At 37.4% G+C, this 20,223-nt stretch overlaps 2 protein-coding genes across 2 annotated transcripts; one reads left to right on the forward strand and one right to left on the reverse strand.

Moving 5' to 3' along the window:
• Positions 1 to 1,708: 1,708 nt before the first annotated feature.
• Positions 1,709 to 12,611, forward strand: si:ch211-106h11.3 (CCN family member 1). The gene is made up of 5 exons (XM_051887627.1): positions 1,709 to 1,932; positions 3,985 to 4,198; positions 5,285 to 5,689; positions 7,393 to 7,571; positions 10,549 to 12,611. The coding sequence occupies exons 1-5, from the start codon at positions 1,882 to 1,884 to the stop codon at positions 10,852 to 10,854; spliced, it is 1,155 nt and encodes a 384-aa protein (XP_051743587.1). The 5' UTR covers positions 1,709 to 1,881; the 3' UTR covers positions 10,855 to 12,611.
• Positions 12,612 to 13,020: 409 nt separating this feature from the next.
• ddx39ab (DEAD (Asp-Glu-Ala-Asp) box polypeptide 39Ab) lies at positions 13,021 to 19,175 on the reverse strand. The gene is made up of 10 exons (XM_051887626.1): positions 19,008 to 19,175; positions 17,887 to 18,095; positions 17,672 to 17,799; positions 16,013 to 16,289; positions 15,812 to 15,930; positions 15,380 to 15,511; positions 14,991 to 15,100; positions 13,816 to 13,960; positions 13,591 to 13,738; positions 13,021 to 13,225 (listed from the first exon to the last, which is right to left on the reverse strand). Exons 2-10 carry the CDS (start codon positions 18,092 to 18,094, stop codon positions 13,209 to 13,211), a joined length of 1,284 nt encoding a protein of 427 aa, XP_051743586.1. The 5' UTR covers position 18,095; positions 19,008 to 19,175; the 3' UTR covers positions 13,021 to 13,208.
• Positions 19,176 to 20,223: the final 1,048 nt, after the last annotated feature.

The following is a 20,223-nucleotide window of genomic DNA, read 5'->3' on the forward strand; positions in this document are numbered from 1 at the left end:
GCCGTCAAGCGACTGAACGCCAGTGGGCGGGGCCTATGATGTGATAATGTATTTATCAGTGCCTTGGTCTGGAGGCAGTCATATGCAAATGTATTTGCCCTTGTGATGTCACAGATCCTGCAATATTAAAACAAGCAGTTTTTGGAGCTTGATCAAATAAATGCTGTTTATAATGAGGAGATGTTTTAAGCTATGAAACTTGCAGGATGTTTTAATGGTACAAAGACCTCTTATATGTCAAAAGATCAAGGCAAATTGGATTTCTCATGCTACGACCACATTAATTGTAGAAAAATTAATGAGTTGAGTTAAACTAATGCACATCTGGCTTAAGTAGAAGACTTATGTATAAATTTGCAACCAGGGTTAGGTGCTTCTACATCAATGTTATTCATCTTTCCCCTATGATTTTAGGGATAAATTATGGGTAGGATTAGGTTTAGGGGTAGGAATAGGGTTAAGACTTAATTTTAAGACTGGAATGTTATTCCAGGATCAACAAAATATGTTGATCCAGGAACATGTCTTACTTGGCAAAATCACGGTGACCATAGTATAATACTGTTTCGCATTTGAGGTGTTTACGTGATGACTACCCATACGGAAGGACTTCAGACACTTTCTTTCCCGGTAATGACCTTCAAAAGTCTGAATGTCTTTCTTTCTGTCTCTCTGTGTTTGTATTTTTGCTCAGTCTTTCCCTCCGGTTCTTATACGCTCAACCTCTGCCCTCCATCTCTCTCTCTCTCTCTCTTCCACAGACATGTTTTTGAGCGTAGTCTGTTTGATCTGGTCCTCACATTCCTCCACCCACACCTTTTTCCACATCACTCCATCCATCTCTTTCTCCATGTGCAGTGTGTTGGTCATGCTGAGCTTTTCCACTCCTGAGGAAAAGACTGAAAACACCACCTGACCTGAAATACCTCAAAAACATTCAAACCTGAACCCTAGTGCGGATTATTTCTATTCAAATGTCTATTTTAGATTCTAGTCTAAGTATCTGTTGACAACATCAGCAAGGAATGCTGTCCTACGACAATCTGAGAAAATATATTCTCTTATTTATTTATTTTTTTTTAACTATTCAAGCATCTTATTTTAATTTTTATTGTTCTTTGTTATTGTTATATTGTTGTTTTTTTCTTGTCATGACTTGTTTTGTGCATAACGTTTTGGCAATATTGTATGTAAACACAATCATGCCAATAAAGTATGTTTAAATTCAAATTGAAAATGGATAAAACTGAAAGTGAGGAAGAGTATGTGGAAATAATGTGATGAATCAGCAGGCTTCGCTGTGACTGTGTTTGATTCATCTGATCCATCTCTCCATCAGTCTTTTCATGCAGGAAATCTGCTCTATTAACGCAGCAAACATCACACAGCTGAGTATATTTATCTTGCCCTGCACAAAGCACACAGCGGACAGAGCTGTGCGTGTGAAAGAGACTTTAAAGCATCCATAATATTTTTATTAAAACTTAAGTCAATAAACAGCAGACAGCAGCTCTTCTCTGGAATGGAGTAGTTTTTATGAATGACTGCATTCATCGCTGGCCACGCCCCCCAGCTCGCAGAACTCCGCCTGGATGGCTAAGCCACGCCCCTTCAGAAGCCTATCCGCACAGTCGCGTTCTGATTGGCCGAGAGGGCGGGACTGCGGATGAAATCACAGCACAGCCGTATAAAGACTCGCTGCAGTATGAAAACAAGTGTTAGAAACTTCTGTGCTCGAATCTGCGCCGACTCACTGTATCGTGCTGGAATAAACGCGCCTGTCTGGATTATTAACGCTTGTCTGTGAGAGTTGAACTGTTTTATTGCGTTTACAGTTTCACTAAAACATCATCCGTGGACATTGAATGGTTTATTGAGAAGATGAGGGATTTAATGTCTCTGTTGGTGTTTGTACTGATCATCTGCACGTCGGTAAGTCACAATAGTGTAATGTAAACAAAAAAATTAAATTGATAAAATGTATGTTTTTTAATGAAAACTCATTACATTTTTGCATTGTCATATATTGTAAGTGTGTATATATATATATATATATATATATATATATATATATATATTCACACAATAATGCTGGTATAATATAATAATAATTATAATTTTATTTTAATATTATGTTTTATTTTATAATATTTATTTTTATATAGTTTTTTTTTTTAGTTCCCTTGTTGTTGTTTTACTTCTTTAGCCCATTTTAGTGCAAAATAAATGCAGTTTAAATGTCCCACACAAGACACAGTCTGTGATTCATTATAATTAGTAAACATTTTGACTTGGATTAGTCTAGTCTTGTGTTTTTGAGGCTGGGGCTGTTGCCTGTACACATCTTATTCTCTTTATCGAGTATGAAAGCAGCACGATGACACCAGGAGCCGCTCAGAAGTTCTGGCCTTCTTAATGAGACTCACGGGCGATCTGCACACCTGAGAGAGTCGGGCCATCCTCATGGCTCCTGTGGATCAGAAATAGATGAGCACAGGCTCAAAATAACCTTGAGCACAACAATCTAGCCTCACATCCCGCTCCATTAACCCCGCAGTCCAGAACTGGCCCCGACCGGGAGGGGCCCGACTTATGCTTTGATCTCAGCTCCACATATGGGTCCTGAGTGACTCAAGAGCTCATCTCCTCTGGTTTTAAGATGCCAGGCGTGGCGGGCGTTCTCAGAGGACTCGGCTGGGTATTTCATAGAGCCATTGGGATGCCGGGGAAACAGGTGCAGCGCTTTAGGAAGTGATCCAATGGAAATTGGCTTCAATGGAAAAACCCTTCGGAATGACGTTGATCCCGGGCAGGGAAACACTCTTTCGAACCCGATTCATCTTCACTTTATGAGAGGGGATCTAATTTCTAGCTGTCAGCCATTTCACAGTGTATTCTAATGCATATTAATTATACATTTAAATTCACTTTCATTAGCATATGTAAATGTATAAAATCATGCAATTTAAATATGCTAATGAAAATGTATTTAAATGTGTTAAAAATATATTATATATTTCAGTTTTTATATCAATATATGCTAATGCAAACACATTTAAATAAATTTCCATTAGAATATTTCAATATATAAAATAATACATTTTAAATATGCTAATGTAAATAACACAAATGTATTATTTATAAATGTAAATTCTAAATGTAATTATATTATATATTTAAATAAATGTTCTCAATATATGCTAATGCAAATAAATTATACATTTAAATTAGTGCTGTCAAATCGATTAATCGTGATTATTCGCATCTAATATAAAAGTGTAAATGTATATGTGTATATATATATAATTTACAAACTTTTATGTTAGATGCGATTACAATTAATCGATTTGACAGCACTAGTTTAAATACATTTTCATTAGTGTAATGTGTAAGTCATACATTTTAAATGAAAATTAATTTAAATGTAAAAAATATATATTTGAATAAATGTTTCTATCACAATATATCCTATGCAAATAAATTATACACTTAAATTAGTGCTGTCAAATCGATTAATAGCAATTATTCGCATCTAAGATGTAAATATAAACTTATGTAGATGCGATTAATCGATTTGACAGCACTCATTTAAATACATTTTCATTAGCTTTAGCATTAAAATCATACATTTTATATATTTAAATTAATTTTAACACAGCATAAGCTTATGCAAATTAATTTAAATTTATACAAAATTGTTTTTTTATAAAATTAATTCAATTTGCATTATCATACATTGTGACAATGCAAATTTACAAGAAATCAAACATTTTCTACATTTAAATGAACAGACATCTTAACTGTACGAGAGGTGATTTCATTTCTATCGGTCAGCCATCCTGATGCATTTTATTCAGATTAACCACAATTATATTCATATATTTTTTACTAAAGTGGTAAGAACCGATCATTAGATGTATGTGGCCATATTCAGTTGCAATGAACTCAAACTGAACTCACTGTCTGTCTGTGTCCCGTCTGCAGGTTGGGGCGAGGTGTCCTAAGGTCTGCAAGTGTCCGGTGGAGCGGCTCGTGTGCCCACCGGGTGTCAGTGCGGTGCCCGACAAATGCGGCTGCTGTAAGGTTTGTGCCGCCCAGCTGAACGACAACTGCCATGACGACAGACCCTGCGACCATCACAAGGGCCTGGAGTGTAACTATGGCAACGATGTGGCCAGTATCCACGGTATCTGCCGGGGTGAGTCAACAAAACAACACAACTCCATTGTTGAATTTTGGGGTCTTTAAAAATCATACATTTTATACATTTAAATAAATCACAATATATGCTAATTCAAACTAATACTGATATAACTAATACTAATACTAAACTGTTTAAAAATTTTATACATTTTAAATACATTTTCACTATCATCTATCTATCTATATTAGTTCTGTCAAATCGATTAATCGTGATTAATCGCAACAAAAAAGTTTGTTTACATAATATATGTGTGTGTGTGTGTGTGTGTATGTATATATAGTATAAATACACACACATTCACAAACACAAACACACACACACACACACAAAATGAAAAATTGAAAAATGTTTATATTTATTCAACGGTGTGAATGCATTCACATAATGTCTGAACCTTTGAATAATTATCATGAGTAATAAATTTAATGACTAATTTTTGAATAATTTAATTCTAACTTATGTTACATAGAGGACTGGTGTAGTTTGCTTGCCCTCGGCTTCAGGTTTTATCTTTATTAAGACATGCACATTCATTTCCTCACATACAGAGGATATTTTGTGCACTGGGCTAGTTGCTATATTAAGGAAGTTATTTGAGTTGGACTAAAGGGGGGTTTTAGGGGGCGTCTCAGCACACCCAAAGACTATCTGACGCTCAACGACATTGTAAACAAGTCAAAATTCCACTCGGCCCTAAACATAGAGCCTCTCTCATAAAAGCAAAGGATAGAGTGTCAATCTCTGTTTAACCCCTTACTGTCACTGTCTTCTTTCTGGATAATAATTAAATGCAAATCATTCAAGCTTGAACACCCTGAAGGAGGTCAAAACAAATGCCAGTTTATCTAAAGGGTGTTTAGATATTTTTACTGGAAAACAACACAAAAAAACTGACCCAAGCTAACAAAAATTTATCCCATGAGTAAATTATCGTTTTTGGGTGAACTAACCCTTTAACTACATTAGAACTAACAATGAGCAATACTTAAACTTCTCTTTTTTGGGGGGGAGAGACTGAATGTAATAGTAATTTCCAGGACCCTACTGTTGAGCTCTGCTCCTGCCTTCCCTGTCTTACAGCTAAACTGGAAGGTCGCTCTTGTGAATATAACGGCCGGATGTATCTAAATGGAGAAAACTTCCGAGCAGGCTGCAAACACCAGTGCACCTGTATCGATGGGGCAGTGGGCTGCGTCCCCCTTTGCCCCACAGACATTCCCCTGGCATCGCCATCCTGTCCCGCACCTCGGCTGGTTAAAATCCCCGGCCAGTGCTGCCTCAGTGTGGACTGTCACGATGGGTCCTCTGTCCTGCCGCCTGTGTTCAGACGCCCGCAGCCGCCTCCCTACCTGTTCCCTGACCTGCACACCTTCAAGAAGCCCCGACCGAAGCCATACCCCTACAAGCCCAAAGACTCCCTGAGCAATGAGCTCACAGAGGTGGAGCAAAAGTGGGACAAACCACGCAGTCGAAAACACCTGCCAGGTGAGGGCGCTGTTCTGTTCGGTGTCCCCAAGTTTTGTAACTTGCACTAGATTCCTTGGTCAGACCATTCACATATCAGAATCATGCTAGACTTGCACCAAACCAGCATAAAACAGTGTGGATCAGCATGTAAATGTAGGCATATTTAAGAGGCAAAATTGTTAAGACAAAACACTACAGAAAAAAAAACGTTTTTTTGTTTTGTTTTGTTTTTTCATGCACTGCTCAATTTTGTGATTTTGGGCTATTTTGCTTCCATAACTTGTCTTCTTTTTAGACTAGTGGAAAGAAAACATCCAAAACACACATTTAAATGTTTATTTTCATACACTTTATCTATTTGTGTCAATTTCAGTACATATCTTTAAAGCCTGTGAGTTTTTTCCTCCAGTTCAGCATCACTTACACACACCTAAACTTACAGTTTTATTCCTATCTGTATTCTGAAGATTTTTACTGAGGGGTTTATGATTCGCACTGATTTGTATAACATTTTATTCCTAAAACATGGTAAAAATGTATTTTCTTCTGTTGGTTGACAGTATTTTCTGATTTATGGATTGATAAAAACAGAAATTCAAAATCCCTTCTGTAAAAACCTTTAACTCTAATATGTCAATGAAATAAAACAAGAACTTTAAATCTGGCTTTATCCAGTGTTCAGATTTATCTTCTGGAATTTTTTGCGAATTAGTCTAAATTTAATTAGAAAATGCCTCATGCATTTTTAGACATTTCAAAAAAAAATTGTACAACAAAAACTTTTTAATGAACTGTGATTAATCAAGTATCATGAATTCTATTGGTTAAAATTTTTACTATAGTTTTTTTTAAAACTTTTGTTTTTTCATTTTCTGTTTCATTTTAATTTTATTTAAAGTGTTTTTTTTATTTTTTATGTTTACATTTTTATTAGTTATTGTTTTTTTTTAAATATGTCTATATAGTTTTTAATATTTCTTATTTCAGTTTTATTTTTATTTTATTTATATTATTATTATTGGTTTTATTTTATTACATCAATTTAATCTAAAAAAAAAAAATGAAAAATGTTCTTTTTTATATTAAAAAATATTATATATATATAATTTTATTTCAATATAATAACCCTGGCTCAGGGTGTGAGATGCATTGCTGTGGCTTCTTCTCTATAATAGTTTTTTTTTTTTTTTTTTTTTTAAGTTAGAGTTTTTTTAAACATGTCTATATAGTTTTTATTATTTCTTATTTCAGTTTTAGTTTTATTTTATTATTTATTTTATTGGTGTTATTTTAGTATTTTAGTTATTTAAATGCAGATAAAGAATGTTGGCAACTAACTGAAATGAATTAAGTTTTTTATATATTTTATTTCAATATAATAACCCTGGCTCAGGGTATGAGATGCATTGCTGCCGTCAAAGACCTCTGTTTAGCATATGTTTACATAAACCAACAATTATTGCAGCAAAGTGCAAGAATGTGTCCTGTGTGAACGCCCCCCTTTGGGTTTCGGTTCAATTAACAATCAGTCCCAATGTGAGCTGTGGCTGTTTACTTCTGTGTGAGTGCTTGTGTTTAGCAGCCTGCCGCTTCTTTTCCAGTAGATCCTTGTGAACCAGCCCCACACATGCTCCGTAATCACTTTCTCTGTGCGTCAGTGTTCCCTGTTGGGTGAATGGTGCCTGTGTACTAACTTACCCTGTCTCTCTCACTCTCCCTAGTGTGGAAGCAAGCCGGACGGCAATGTGTCGCTCAGACGACAAGCTGGACACCTTGTTCGCGCAGCTGCGGGATGGGTGTGTCGTCTCGGGTCACCAATGAGAACGCTCAGTGCAAACTGCTGAAGGAAACCAGACTCTGCAACATTCGCCCATGTAGTTCTGTGGCTGTGCCTATAAAGGTAAAGATCTCAGAAATTATCTGCAGATTTACCACATGATCCTGCTAAATAGACCATTATATCTCTGCATAAATAGCTTTAAAAATCTTTAAAGCTTTACAAAAACACCAATCAGCTTCTGAACAACATGTTTACACTGCAATATTTGTCTTGTTTTCCAGTACAAATATCTAAACATTCTTAAATTAAGATACAATTACTTGAGATGCAAAATTACATAAGTTGTTTAATGAAAGAAAAGAGAGAATAATACTGAGGAAGAAATTCATTTTTTGCAGTGTATCTTGGTCCGCCACCTACAGCAGCACCAAACTTGTACTAACCAACTGAAAACATTAATTAAATGAAATCCAAAAATCCCATGCAATCATTTTTTGGCCTTTGGCTCTTTCTTGCGGGAGAAGACCAAAATCATAAACATCAGCTTAAAGTAAAAAAGGAAGCCCAACTGTTGTTTACCATCTTGATTTTAGTTGCCCCTGCAGTAGTAATAACTCTTTTTCTAGTTATTGTATTTTCGTAACTTGCACAGTCTCACAATGGAAGTGTTGCTCTTGCAATTTTTCCAGTGGGTAAGCAAAATGTTTCTCCACAATTATTTTGGAGGATTGTTTTTAAAACCATGCTTGTCTTTGAATATTATTAGGTATAAGGTATTAGAAGGAAGCAAAATACAGCAAGAGTCACATTAGCAGTACTTTAGCACTAAAGTAAATAAACCGACTAAAGAAGCAACATTTTTAGGACTTGTTTTCATCTACAAAAGTGTATTTTGTCTTTCTGCACTAGATGCTTTTTCACGTTTTACGCAACAGGAAGGAATGTTGCCTTCATGTGCTATCAGAATTATTGTAAATACGAGTTTCCTAGTAAAATATTGGACATGAACGTCCTTGCAAGTCGTATTTACCAGTCTGGGAATCTCTGGGAAAAACTTGATACCCAAGTTCCCAAACTGGGCATGCCAATAAATTTAAACTTGCTGTGACTGGTATGCTTTATTAGTTTTTTTTTTTTAGTTTTTTCCACAACAGCTACATCACCTTGTCTTGTCGTTAAAGTAGTGCATATTAACATTTATGAATAATCGTTTGAAGCGTATTGTATGTTTTATACACAGCGGAAAAATAGCCTATATTTGACCGAAATTCCAGAATTGTAAGCAAGCCGACTATCTAGACAGCACTGTCAATGTTTGTATGGTTGTCAATGAATGGGGCGATTTGGCTTTAATAAGATTTTCCCAATAAATCGGTAAGAATAAACCTGGTGTCCTACACGATTCCTGTTCTTTCCGACAATAAAGAATTTGAATGCAAGCTCATAATCACGACTTCAGAAGTGGGAAGTAGGACATTTCCGATAACACGTGAAGGCGGCATAAGTGCGCAAGACTGTCCCAGGTCTGAAAAATGCCAAAGTGCAGTGCACCTAAAGGATTAGTTCACTTCAGAATTAAAATTTCCTGATAATTTACTCACCCCCATGTCAACCACAACCATGTTTATGTCTTTCTTTCTTCAGTCAAAGAGAAATTAAGGTTCTTAAAGAAAACTTTCCAGGATTTTTCTTCATATAGACTTTAATGGTCCAAATTGTAGTTTCAATGCAGCTTCAAAGTGCTCTACACGATCCCAGATGAGAAATAAGGGTCTTATCTAGCGAAACAATCAGTCATTTTCTAAAAAAAAATAAAAATGTATATACTTTTTAACCACAAATGCTCATCTTGCACTAGCTCTGCAATGCGCCACGAATTACTAAATCATGTTGGAAAGATCACGAGGAAGTACAGGCGGAAATACCGAGCAAGTGTTTACAAAGCAAACGTGCAAAGGCTGATTTATACCTCTGCGTCGAAACTACACTGTAGCTACGTTGTAGGATATAACAATATGTCAATTCTACACGGGAGTTAGAACCTCTCCCTGCATTTGTAATTGCATGTCTACGTGGACAACGACGCAGAAGTATAAATGAAAACCGACGCGTAGCCTATAGGCGCAGAGGCTACACCGCAGAGGCTAGGCGTAGGTCCGACGCAGAAGTATAAATCAGCCTTTAGTCAAACGGGCTTTACAAAAAAAGGTAAAACAACAATGTCAGACAATTGTGAAGTCTGCCTACGTCACGAGTGAGCTTTCCAACGTGATTACATAATGCTTGGTGCAAGATGAGCATTTGTGGTTAAAAAGCATATAAATTTTTATTTTATTTTTTAGAAAATGGCCGATTGTTTCGGTAGTTAAGACCCTTATTCCTCAGCTGGGATCGTGTAGAGCTCTTTGAAGCTGCACTGAAACTGCAGTTTGGACCTTCAACCCATTGGTAGCTGTTGAAGTCCACTATATGGAGAAAAATCCTGGAATGTTTTCCTCAAAAACCTTAATTTCTTTTCGACTGAAGAAAGAAAGACATAAACATCTTGGGTGACATGGGGGTGAATAAATTATCAGGAAATTTTAATTCTGAAGTGAACTAATCCTTTAATGCACACTAAATTCACACTATATCTCTAATAGCACTTTGGAGCGGTCTCTGAGACTGAGTGTATCCAGTCATTCATCACGATCAGGAACTTAAGTGCCTCGATTTCACATCATGTCTAGGAAAACTTTCCAGTGAAAGTTAAATTAATTAGATGTTACATATAATTTGGTTGTTCCAAAAGAAGCACCACAATCAGGCAGTGATTAAGTGTGCCCCATTGAGTAAACAAAAGTCTTAAAACACTTGCAATCTTCACGGCCACTTTGGCCAAACTCCGGACGTACGTCATGTAAGTAAATAAGTGGTCAAGTGCAAAGACCACAAGTGTGGGTATTGGGACAGGCTCTTAGTGTTTCAAAAATACGGTGCACGCTGCTAATCTGACGTTTCCTCGTGACTCTGCATTGTCTTAACCCACTGAAGTCATTGCTGCATGCTTGTTTTCCAGTGCAGATGTGACTGTAACTGCCTTGTGTTTGTCCAACAGAAGGGGAGGAAGTGCTCTCGTACGCAGAAGTCTCCCGAACCTCTGCGTCTGCGCTACGCCGGCTGCCGCAGCACGCGTCTCTATCGACCCAACTACTGCGGGATGTGTCTGGATGGGAGATGCTGCTCTCCCCGTCGCACACGAACGGCCCCCGTGCTCTTCGCCTGTCCAGATGGTGAGCGCTTTGAGCGGGCCGTCATGTTCGTGCAGTCCTGCAAGTGCAACGACGAATGTGGCCACCTGAATGATGCAGCGCTCCCACCTCAGCACTGGCTGTACGGTGACATGCACAAGTTCATTGATTAAGGGTTCCTCTGAAGACCTGCCCCCGTGTCCTTCCCCATCCAATAGAGTAGCGTTTCGAAGTGTAGACGCCAGGCCAAGGCCTCATTATAACGCAAATCCACATGGAAAAAAGGGACGTTTTGGTTTCCGATCCCTTGTACCAAGAGCCTTAGAGTAGATGCGCTTTCCGTGAGGATCCAGGACGGGACTTGTCCCAGTCGTGAATATATACAAATGGATTTTTTGGTCCTCATCATGAACAGTGATGCATTATGGGGCACCTGCACAATCTAGACTTTAAGCAGGTTTGGAGAGAAAAAAAAAACAAGACGAGATTAGACACTTAAACATGGTGGGACAGACTCTCAGCTTCATAAGGGCTGGTCTTTACTTCTTTTGTAGTGATTGCTTTGCCTTGACGTTCAAAGAACAGCCGGCAAATACAAGGGAAACTCAATGGGAAGTCGTTGTAAGCTTTGGCTCAGCTGCTTGTGGACTCAACGCTGAGCCATTTTGTGAGCGCATGACTCCATCAACTCACCGAGGGATATCTGCCAAGCGCCGCAGCTCCCTGGCGTCAAAACGTCGGCTCCTCTGCTCCCGGCTAATTACAATCCTCTTCTATGGGGGCAGAAAGAAACCCAGTAACCCTCTGGTTTGCAATAAAAATATGTTTAAAACACCAGCATCTGATGTAAACATGTAATTTGAAAGTAATGGGTGGGACGGTTCTCTCAAATGCTGCTCTAGTCTGGTCTTTAATCTACCACGTGATGGCAAACGGCACTGTTGTCGGTGTGTTTTATGATGCAGCGGTCTCTATTTTTGCCTGGCATTGGTACATGAACTGACGGAGGTGACGTCGTGCCATCTGCCCTGAAGAACAAGGGTTTGAACAGGCTTTGAGACACAAATAGCCAAACTTCTGAAAGTGAGAAGCCATGTTATCATAGAATGATTGTGATATTTTTTGCTAAGTTATGTTTCCCAATCATACCTCAATTAAGTAAAACTACATTTTTTACATTTTACACGTCCGATATCGTATTCGTTATGAACTGGGAGTACATCAATATACTGCATGTAAAGTGATTAAATTGAACGGCTTTCTGTTGTTTCGTGTTTGACTAACTGCCTTCTCGAATCGATCAATTAATTAGCATAAGTTATTAAGGTGCGGTAACATTTACCGTTCAGCGAATTTTCGCGGGCGAAATCCAGTCAGGAATCTATGCGTTCGGGAATTTCGCGTGAGGGCGAAATATTTCTCTGCAGATTTCGCGTAAGGTTCAGTTGATCACGTAAATTCGCCGCGTTAACCCACAGAAATATTGTTGAATCAACGCGGTTCAAATGACGGAGGTGCGACCAGACGCAACTAACGTTAGCTAGCTAATTTCTCGGATGCATCATATGGTAGTTTAGCAGTTACGTCGATTTTAACGTTTTATCGTCTAAGTGAAAATTGTAAAACGATTACAAACCGCATCATGCAGTCTGATTTAATTTTAACTGATGTTTGTATCCTTTTTTAAAACATTTTTGTACATCCTTTTAAACAGTCTGAGTTTTAATCAAATGACACCGAGTAGCCAACATTTTATTAAATGCTTCATAAATACATCCATCATGCTGCACACTTTGATACTATTAAAAACAAGACTTGTCTGGGTTTGGTTCAGGTTTGCTTTAGGATGTTCATCTCACTTGTGTTTTACCTCTAAAGACAGAGGACAACCACTCACCATGTATCAAATAAACTGGCTTGTAAAAACTTACTGCAGGTGTGTGATCATTTGTTCTATTATATTGCAGAACATATAGTTTGTTAGGTTGCATAATAGCTTTAATTGAATGTTGCTTAGATGTTAAACAACAATCATGATTTGACTTTCAAATCCTCCTGTTAGGACAGTTTTTACAAAGATGACTTTGGAAATAAGAAAGGTTCATTTTCTTTGCAAAACAATTGTTTTTATTTTGGGTTGACATGACCCAGACACAACAGGAGTAAAACAATCAGTTAACCTCAAATAAAATGGAGGTTATGACACTGGCCTGCAAGTTTCACAACATCCAGATGAAAAATTTCAGAGCAAAGCATTACTAGAAACAAAGCAATTTGGAAACCCAATAACCACTTTCAAAATGATACGTTTCAGAAGACAAACACAGCCAGCCAAGGTGTAGTATATAAAAAGTTTTAATTTCATTAAAACCCAAAACAAAAACATGATTTTATGACAAAATCAAAACAGACATCTCCCCCGATCCTCCGAGAGAAGCGGTAAAAACAATTGCGGGTTTGAGGTAAAAAGGAGGCTTTAAAAACGGAGGTTCGTCGTCCTGCCGCGGTTCTAGAAACATCAAGACCTTCATCTGGACTGTTCAACTGTACAAAGAAAGAGATAAACGTCACTTAAAATGCAAGAGACACCGTATTCTTTCAACCAGTCACTGTATTTATGAGAGTTTGGGGGGGGATTGTGAAAGACGATAAACCTGGGATAATGGTTTGATTTTTGGTCTAGTTTAACACTTAAATTTGACCAATCCACTGATGACTCATATTCTGGAAAACCAACACCACCAATAACTCAGACTATCCAATTAATTAGTCTTGCTTTACCAACCACAGTGTCCACCAATATTACGGTTATTAATTCATCACAGCGCTCATGTTGCATTAAATTTGGAAGCAGATTTTAATCAGGGTTCATTCCTTCATGCTCAAAATGCACAAGACCGAAGACTCACTGTAAGTGGAAATGTCAATCTCCTCAGGTAACTCAGCCACATTGACCTCAAACCGGTCCTGCACATCATTCAGGATTTTGGCATCCGTTTCATCTGACACAAATGTGATGGCCAAACCCTTGGTGCCGAAGCGACCAGCACGAGCCACCTGAGAATGGGACGGGACAGTGTGAGACGCGACCCTTCAGAGCTCTGAAACATTCATGCACACGGCTGCATTCATACCCTGTGGAGGTACGTGTCTGAGTCCTCTGGCATGTCGTAGTTGAAGACGATGTTGACCCTCTCGATGTCCATCCCTCGACCGAACAGATTTGTGGCCACTAGGATCCTCCTCTGAAAGTCTTTGAACTGCTGATACCGAGACAACCTGCGAGGAAAGATTCAAACAAAAGCATTAAAACATCCAGTGCTTGAAGTGTCTCAGCAGACCCTCGCTTTTACAAGCTGTAAGAAAATGGTTAAATTTTTGGAGCTCATAAAGAACATAAGGAGACAAAGTCATTGCAACATCCATTAACTACACTGAAGGAGGGCCGATCACAAACGTATGAGGAATTATTACAGGAATTGTTGCTGAAAGAAAAAGCTTGAGGGTAAATGCTGATTTCATAATCATAGCGAGTATGTAATACTTATATAAAGAGACGTAGCAAGCAATTAAACAGAGGAGTCTAATCACATGTGTTGTGTCTTTCAGGGATGAAAACAAAGGTTTCACAAAACTGGGGTCCATAAGTTCATAAAGCTAAATTAAAATACATTAAAAAAAATATATACAATTTATGGTCCTAAAAAACAGTTTGCCATGAATGAAAATGTTTATTTTTGCCATTGAACTATACTAGAGATTGTACTTGTTATTTGTTGGCTGAAACTATTAAAATGAGGATCTGTGAACTCTAACCATGGACATTTGATAATTTGGCATGAAAACAATTTATATAGATGCTACTGTAAATATTCTACAAATGTCACTTACCTTTTGTGTTACATTTAAAAATACAAAAAGTAGTCCTGTTCAGTCTACATGAGGTAAACGTAACTTGTCAATGTCACAAGATTAAATACAGTACATTGTAACCCACAAAAAAAAAAAAAAAAAAAAAAAAAAAAAAAAAACACACAAATACACAGAATAAAAACTAAAATGTTTTAAAATTATATTATAACCCACAAACTAAGATTAAATAAAAGAAAAATATAAACTAAATTAAATTAATTTAATTATTTAAAAAAAAAAGTTACATGACCATTTATCAACATCAGAGAACTGTGAACATGCCATGCTAATACTGTTAAACTGAAAGAACAATTAGTGATTAAAGGGTTTTGGGCTGACAAACATTTGTGAATCTCTGGTTTCATGTGTCAATAACCAGTGAAGCACACACACACACCTTTCTTCCTGTGCCATTCCTCTGTGGATGGCGATGGCGGGGAAGTTCTGCTCCACCAGTAACTGTGAAAGAGCCACACAACGCTGAACAGACTTCACGAAGATCACCACCTGCAGGAAGAACACAGAATTACCCTCAAGAACATGAAATGTCAATGAGCTCAAGCATTTCTGACAGAAACCATAATATAAAGACAAATGCAGAGGCAGGGAAAGTCAATGCATTTAGATGGACAAAAACAAAAAACTTCCTAAACCAGAAATGCAGCAAAACTGGAGTAAATGGGGTCAAGTTTGATCATGTCATCTTCAGTTTTTGCTTGTTGTACATTCCTTGGTCACTTTGGACAAAATGTGAAGACTCAAATGAGCATTAAGCCAAACTCTCACCTGGTTGAACTCCAGGACGTCGAGCAGGTCGAAGAGTTTGCGGTTCTTCTCGCTGTCCTTCAGTTTGCAGTAGTACTGCTGCAGACCGTGAAGGGTCAGTTTCGTCTCATCGTCCACAAACACCTCCATCGGCTGAAAACAAACCCCAAACCTTCAGACTGGACACTCTTCTTCATGCATTAGTCTTAATGATCAAAGATTAATAGATGTACAATTACAGCCTGACATCACACATTTTATATATATATAATATATATATATATATATATATATATATATATATATATATATATATATATATATAAAATAAAACTTCCACTGCACCCAAGAGACTCAATTTTCAAAATGGGGACCCAATTATAGCACTTAAACATGAAAAAAAAGTCAGATTTTTATGATGTGTCCCCTTTAAAATGAACAGACGGTACTCACGTCCTGCATGAACTTGCGGCAGACGGGACGGATCTCTTTGCTGAGGGTGGCGCTGAACATCATGCACTGCTTCTCATGAGGTGTCAGTCTGAAGATGTCCTGAACGTCACGCCTCATATCTGACAGAGAAACACGTCATTTTAATCATCACAGGCTCGGCTTGACAAACGAACATCAAGCAAACTTCATTCAGATGCTCACCCAGCTGCTCCAGCATCTTATCACACTCGTCCAGGACAAAGTGCTTGACATTCTTCAGGTTGAGGGTTTTGTTGCGGACCAGGGCGAGGATTCGGCCCGGTGTCCCCACCACAATGTGAGGGCAGCTCTTCTTCAGGACATCCTCGTCCTTCTTGATAGACATGCCGCCGAAGAACACTGCCACCTTGACCGTGGGCATGTACTTGGAGAAGCGCTCATACTCCTTACTGATCTGAAAGGCCAGCTCACGCGTGTGACACATGACCAGCACCGACACCTGAATCACAGGAACAGTCAGGATCAGGGTCAAACTAACCTTCCACAGTCTTGAGTTTTGAATATTGCAGTTTTACAGATCTGTAACATGTTAATAACTGTGCTGAACAGTTATGAAAAGCTGCCAAACAACTTTGAAATAAAACATTCACTTAAAGTAAGATTCATTCAATATTTCAATAACTTAACACTTGCATGTTCACGGTTCTGTGTATCTGCAGATCACATGACCATTAACTGACATCAATTAAAATGCTCTTTTTTTTTTAGTAAGGGTTATTTTAAAATGACTATTCAATCATAGTGTAAAAATAAAATGAATATCTAAAGAATTTAATACCACAAATCAGGGTGACATTTCTCTGTTGGATGAGACAGGCAGTTAAAAAGAATTTACTAAAATTTAATGATGATTTATTCAATTTAAATTTTACATTATGATTTAATATTTAAATAACTTAACACCAATAAACTCTGACAGTTCTTTAGGTTAATGGTCACATAAAATGCAGATTTAAAAAAAAAAAACCTTACTAAAATAAATTAAAAGTTATTCATTAACTTCACATTATGATTTAATTTCTATTATTTAACACCACAAATCATGTTCATGGTTCTGAAATTGATTAATGGTCATGTGACAAACAAAAGTTCATCTTTTAGTGTTTTAAGTTCATTTTAGTAAGTTTTATTTTGATAATTTTATTTCAAAATCATTTTTTTTTTTAATTTTACATCAATTTAACTAATATTTCAATTAACACTAACACACATGAGATGCAGGTAAACAAAAACATTTTTTAAAAGTTAGTTTTAAAATAGGCCTATTCATTTCAATTATTTACCACCACAAATCACATTTATGGTTCTGACATTGGTTATTGGTCACATGACATACAGAAACAAAAGTTCATCTTTTAGTGTTTTAAGTTCATTTTAGTAAGTTGATCATTTTATTTCAAAATAATTCATTTTGATTTTATTGATTTAACAATTTCAATAACTTACGCACATCAGATGCAGATAAACAAAACAAAACACTTTAAATGTTAATTAACAGTTTAAAATAGACATTTATTTAAAGTTCACATTGATATTTCAATAATTTAACATTTACATGTTCACAGTTCTCTAATGTCGGTTAATGGTCACTTGACATTCAGGCAACCAATTTAATTATGTAACAGGTGTACATTCAAAGCTATCTCATGTCATCTAAATTTGATATGAATGATAAAAATTACAAAGTTTCTTTATTAACTTTTTTTTTGCATTACAATTAAGTTAATGTTTCATCAGCTCACAAACACAAGTTTGGGAATCCCCTGAGTAAAGTACCTCTCAGCCCTAACAGTTTCATCAATAAACAAAAGTCACACTAACCTGTCCGTCCACCGGCTCGATCTGCTGTAGTGTAGCGAGCACAAACACGGCTGTCTTTCCCATACCGGACTTGGCCTGACACAGGATATCCATGCCGAGGATGGCCTGCGGGATGCACTCGTGCTGCACTAAAAACACAAACATGACTTTTACTCTCCAGACTAATCTCAACATATACAGCGGTATCAGCAGAACCAGCATCTCATGTCTCTCACCTTCAGACGGGTGCTCAAAACCGCAGTCCACGATGGCCCTCAGCAGCTCCGGTTTGAGCAGGAAGTCTCTGAAGCCAGAGCTGTGGATGGACACGTACGAGCCCTTCACCTCCTTCTTGCCCACTGGAGCAACACTCTCTGGGGCTCCTTGAGGCTCCTCGTCCTCTTCATAATCCAGCAGCTCGTTTTCAACGTCATTCTCAGCCATTCTGGAGACAAAAGTAATGAGAAGACCGATTATAAAAGCAGCAGAGCAAATGAATCACACCTTCACCAGATTCACACTTTCATGGTTCAAAAGGAGCGAGAACCATTGAGAAAGTCACTACTAAGTCGACATCTTCATAAATAAAGCCCACTGAAACCCACATAGGACAGAAACCATGTAAACAAACCCAGAAACCAGCCTGATCACTACTGATGCACTTCAAGAGTCACAAATGTACACAACTGGAGGTTTTAAACGTTCAAAAATAATGTTTTCACAACTTAATAATAGGACTGTTACCAAATGCTAAAACAAATGTTCAACACTTTGAACTAAACGCTTGGCCAATGAAAAAGCCATTCAGACGTGCATGTGTGCGCGCGCCTGGGGGGTTGGGTTGGCTTTGCAAACAGCCAATAGAAACTGTAGGCCGTAAAGGTTCGTGTAATAAACGTTTCATATACGTTTTGTACGGAATCAGATGAAATTATATGCGGTATTCAACGCAATGACGGTTCAACAGAGAAACTAGTCTAGGTGCAGAACTGTAACAAACGTTTCGTCGCAAACTCGCGACGGACAATAGACCGACGTATAGTGAACGTTATGAATGACGGAGACGCTTAAAATATAAATTAAAACTCCCACACGAGCGTATGGGTTACACGGCTTACCAGCACTGACGCCGCGAAATACTTAAATAGATTTTAAAAACGAAAAATAAACACGCGCGCTCTACCTCTCTCTCTCTCGTGCGCTGTTGTTAGCACGCGCAGCTAACGCGCCAATGACATAACGCTTTGAACTCCTATTAAACTTTCCTGATAAATACAACACACTGAGGTACATATATAATAAATAAATCAATGAGGTAAAACCTGGTATACTTAATTAAGAAATAATTCTTCATTACCTGTAGGAGACGGTACGTAAGGAATATGTATGAACAAGAGCCGCTGTCTCAAAACCGCACGCGCCAGGCCTCAGTTTATACTACCGCCCGGAAATCCAGCCTCCTGAAGAACGCGCGCGCTCATTGGCTTGCGAACGCGTCAATTTCAGACGTATTAAATGTAACCGTATCGTGATTGGATGTTGGAACTGGAACTTGGGGCGTTGAAGTCGTGCTCGCGTTGGGCGCATTTGAGGTAGGCGGGATTTTTGTAGCTTTTCTGGAGTTTGTGAGGGTGACTGAAACGTTAGATTTACGTTTTCTAGTGGTTTATGAAGGAATATTAAATGATTTATATCTTGCGCCATATTATGGAAGCCCATTTCCGCTACATAAGAAAAATAACGCTTTTGTAAATCATAATTGTGATATAAAAAGTCGAAATTTTAAAGTCGAGATAATATTTTAGGTTGTATACTGTACATAAAACCGTATCAGATGTTTAGTGTGTTAATTGACAGTGTAAGGATCATCCCATTAAAAATAAACAGCATCTTCATTTCTTAGCCAAGATCTAAACCATATTTCCAATACTATTAACATACTACTATTTATGAAGACATTGTATTAACAAATAGTATGGGCAGTATTACTGTATTTTATTTGAATTCAACCCCTAACAAACAAATAAAAGGACATGTGGAAAGCAACCAGACATGCTTGTATTGAAGACACAATGCATTATAAATGAAATGTCTGTCAGTATTTCTTTATATTTAAAAAATTTGTAGACACAAAACTAGAATGTATATCACTTTAATAAAAAAAGGTCTGAACTCATAACTCTGATGTGTACTTATCACAAATAATTAAAGGGATAGTTCACCCAAAAATGAAAATAATGCTATTTATTACTCACCCTCATGTCGTTCCACACCTGTAAGACCTTTGTTTATCTTCGGAACACAAATTAAGATATTTTTTGATAAAATATGATGACTCAGTGAGGCCTCTATTGAGAGCAAAGCCACTGAACCTCTCAAGATCCATAAAGGTACTAAAAACTTATTTAAAACAGTTCATGTGACTTCAGTGGTTCTACCTTAATATTATAAAGCGACGAGAATACTTTTTGTGCGCCAAAAAAAAAATTTAACGACTTTTCAACAATATCTAGTGATGGCCGATTTCAAAACACTGCTTCGGAGCTTTACAAATTGAATCAGTGATTTGGAGC

The sequence above is a fragment of the Ctenopharyngodon idella genome, chromosome 3, assembly GCF_019924925.1.
Source record: "Ctenopharyngodon idella isolate HZGC_01 chromosome 3, HZGC01, whole genome shotgun sequence".
Classification (NCBI taxonomy): domain Eukaryota; kingdom Metazoa; phylum Chordata; class Actinopteri; order Cypriniformes; family Xenocyprididae; genus Ctenopharyngodon; species Ctenopharyngodon idella.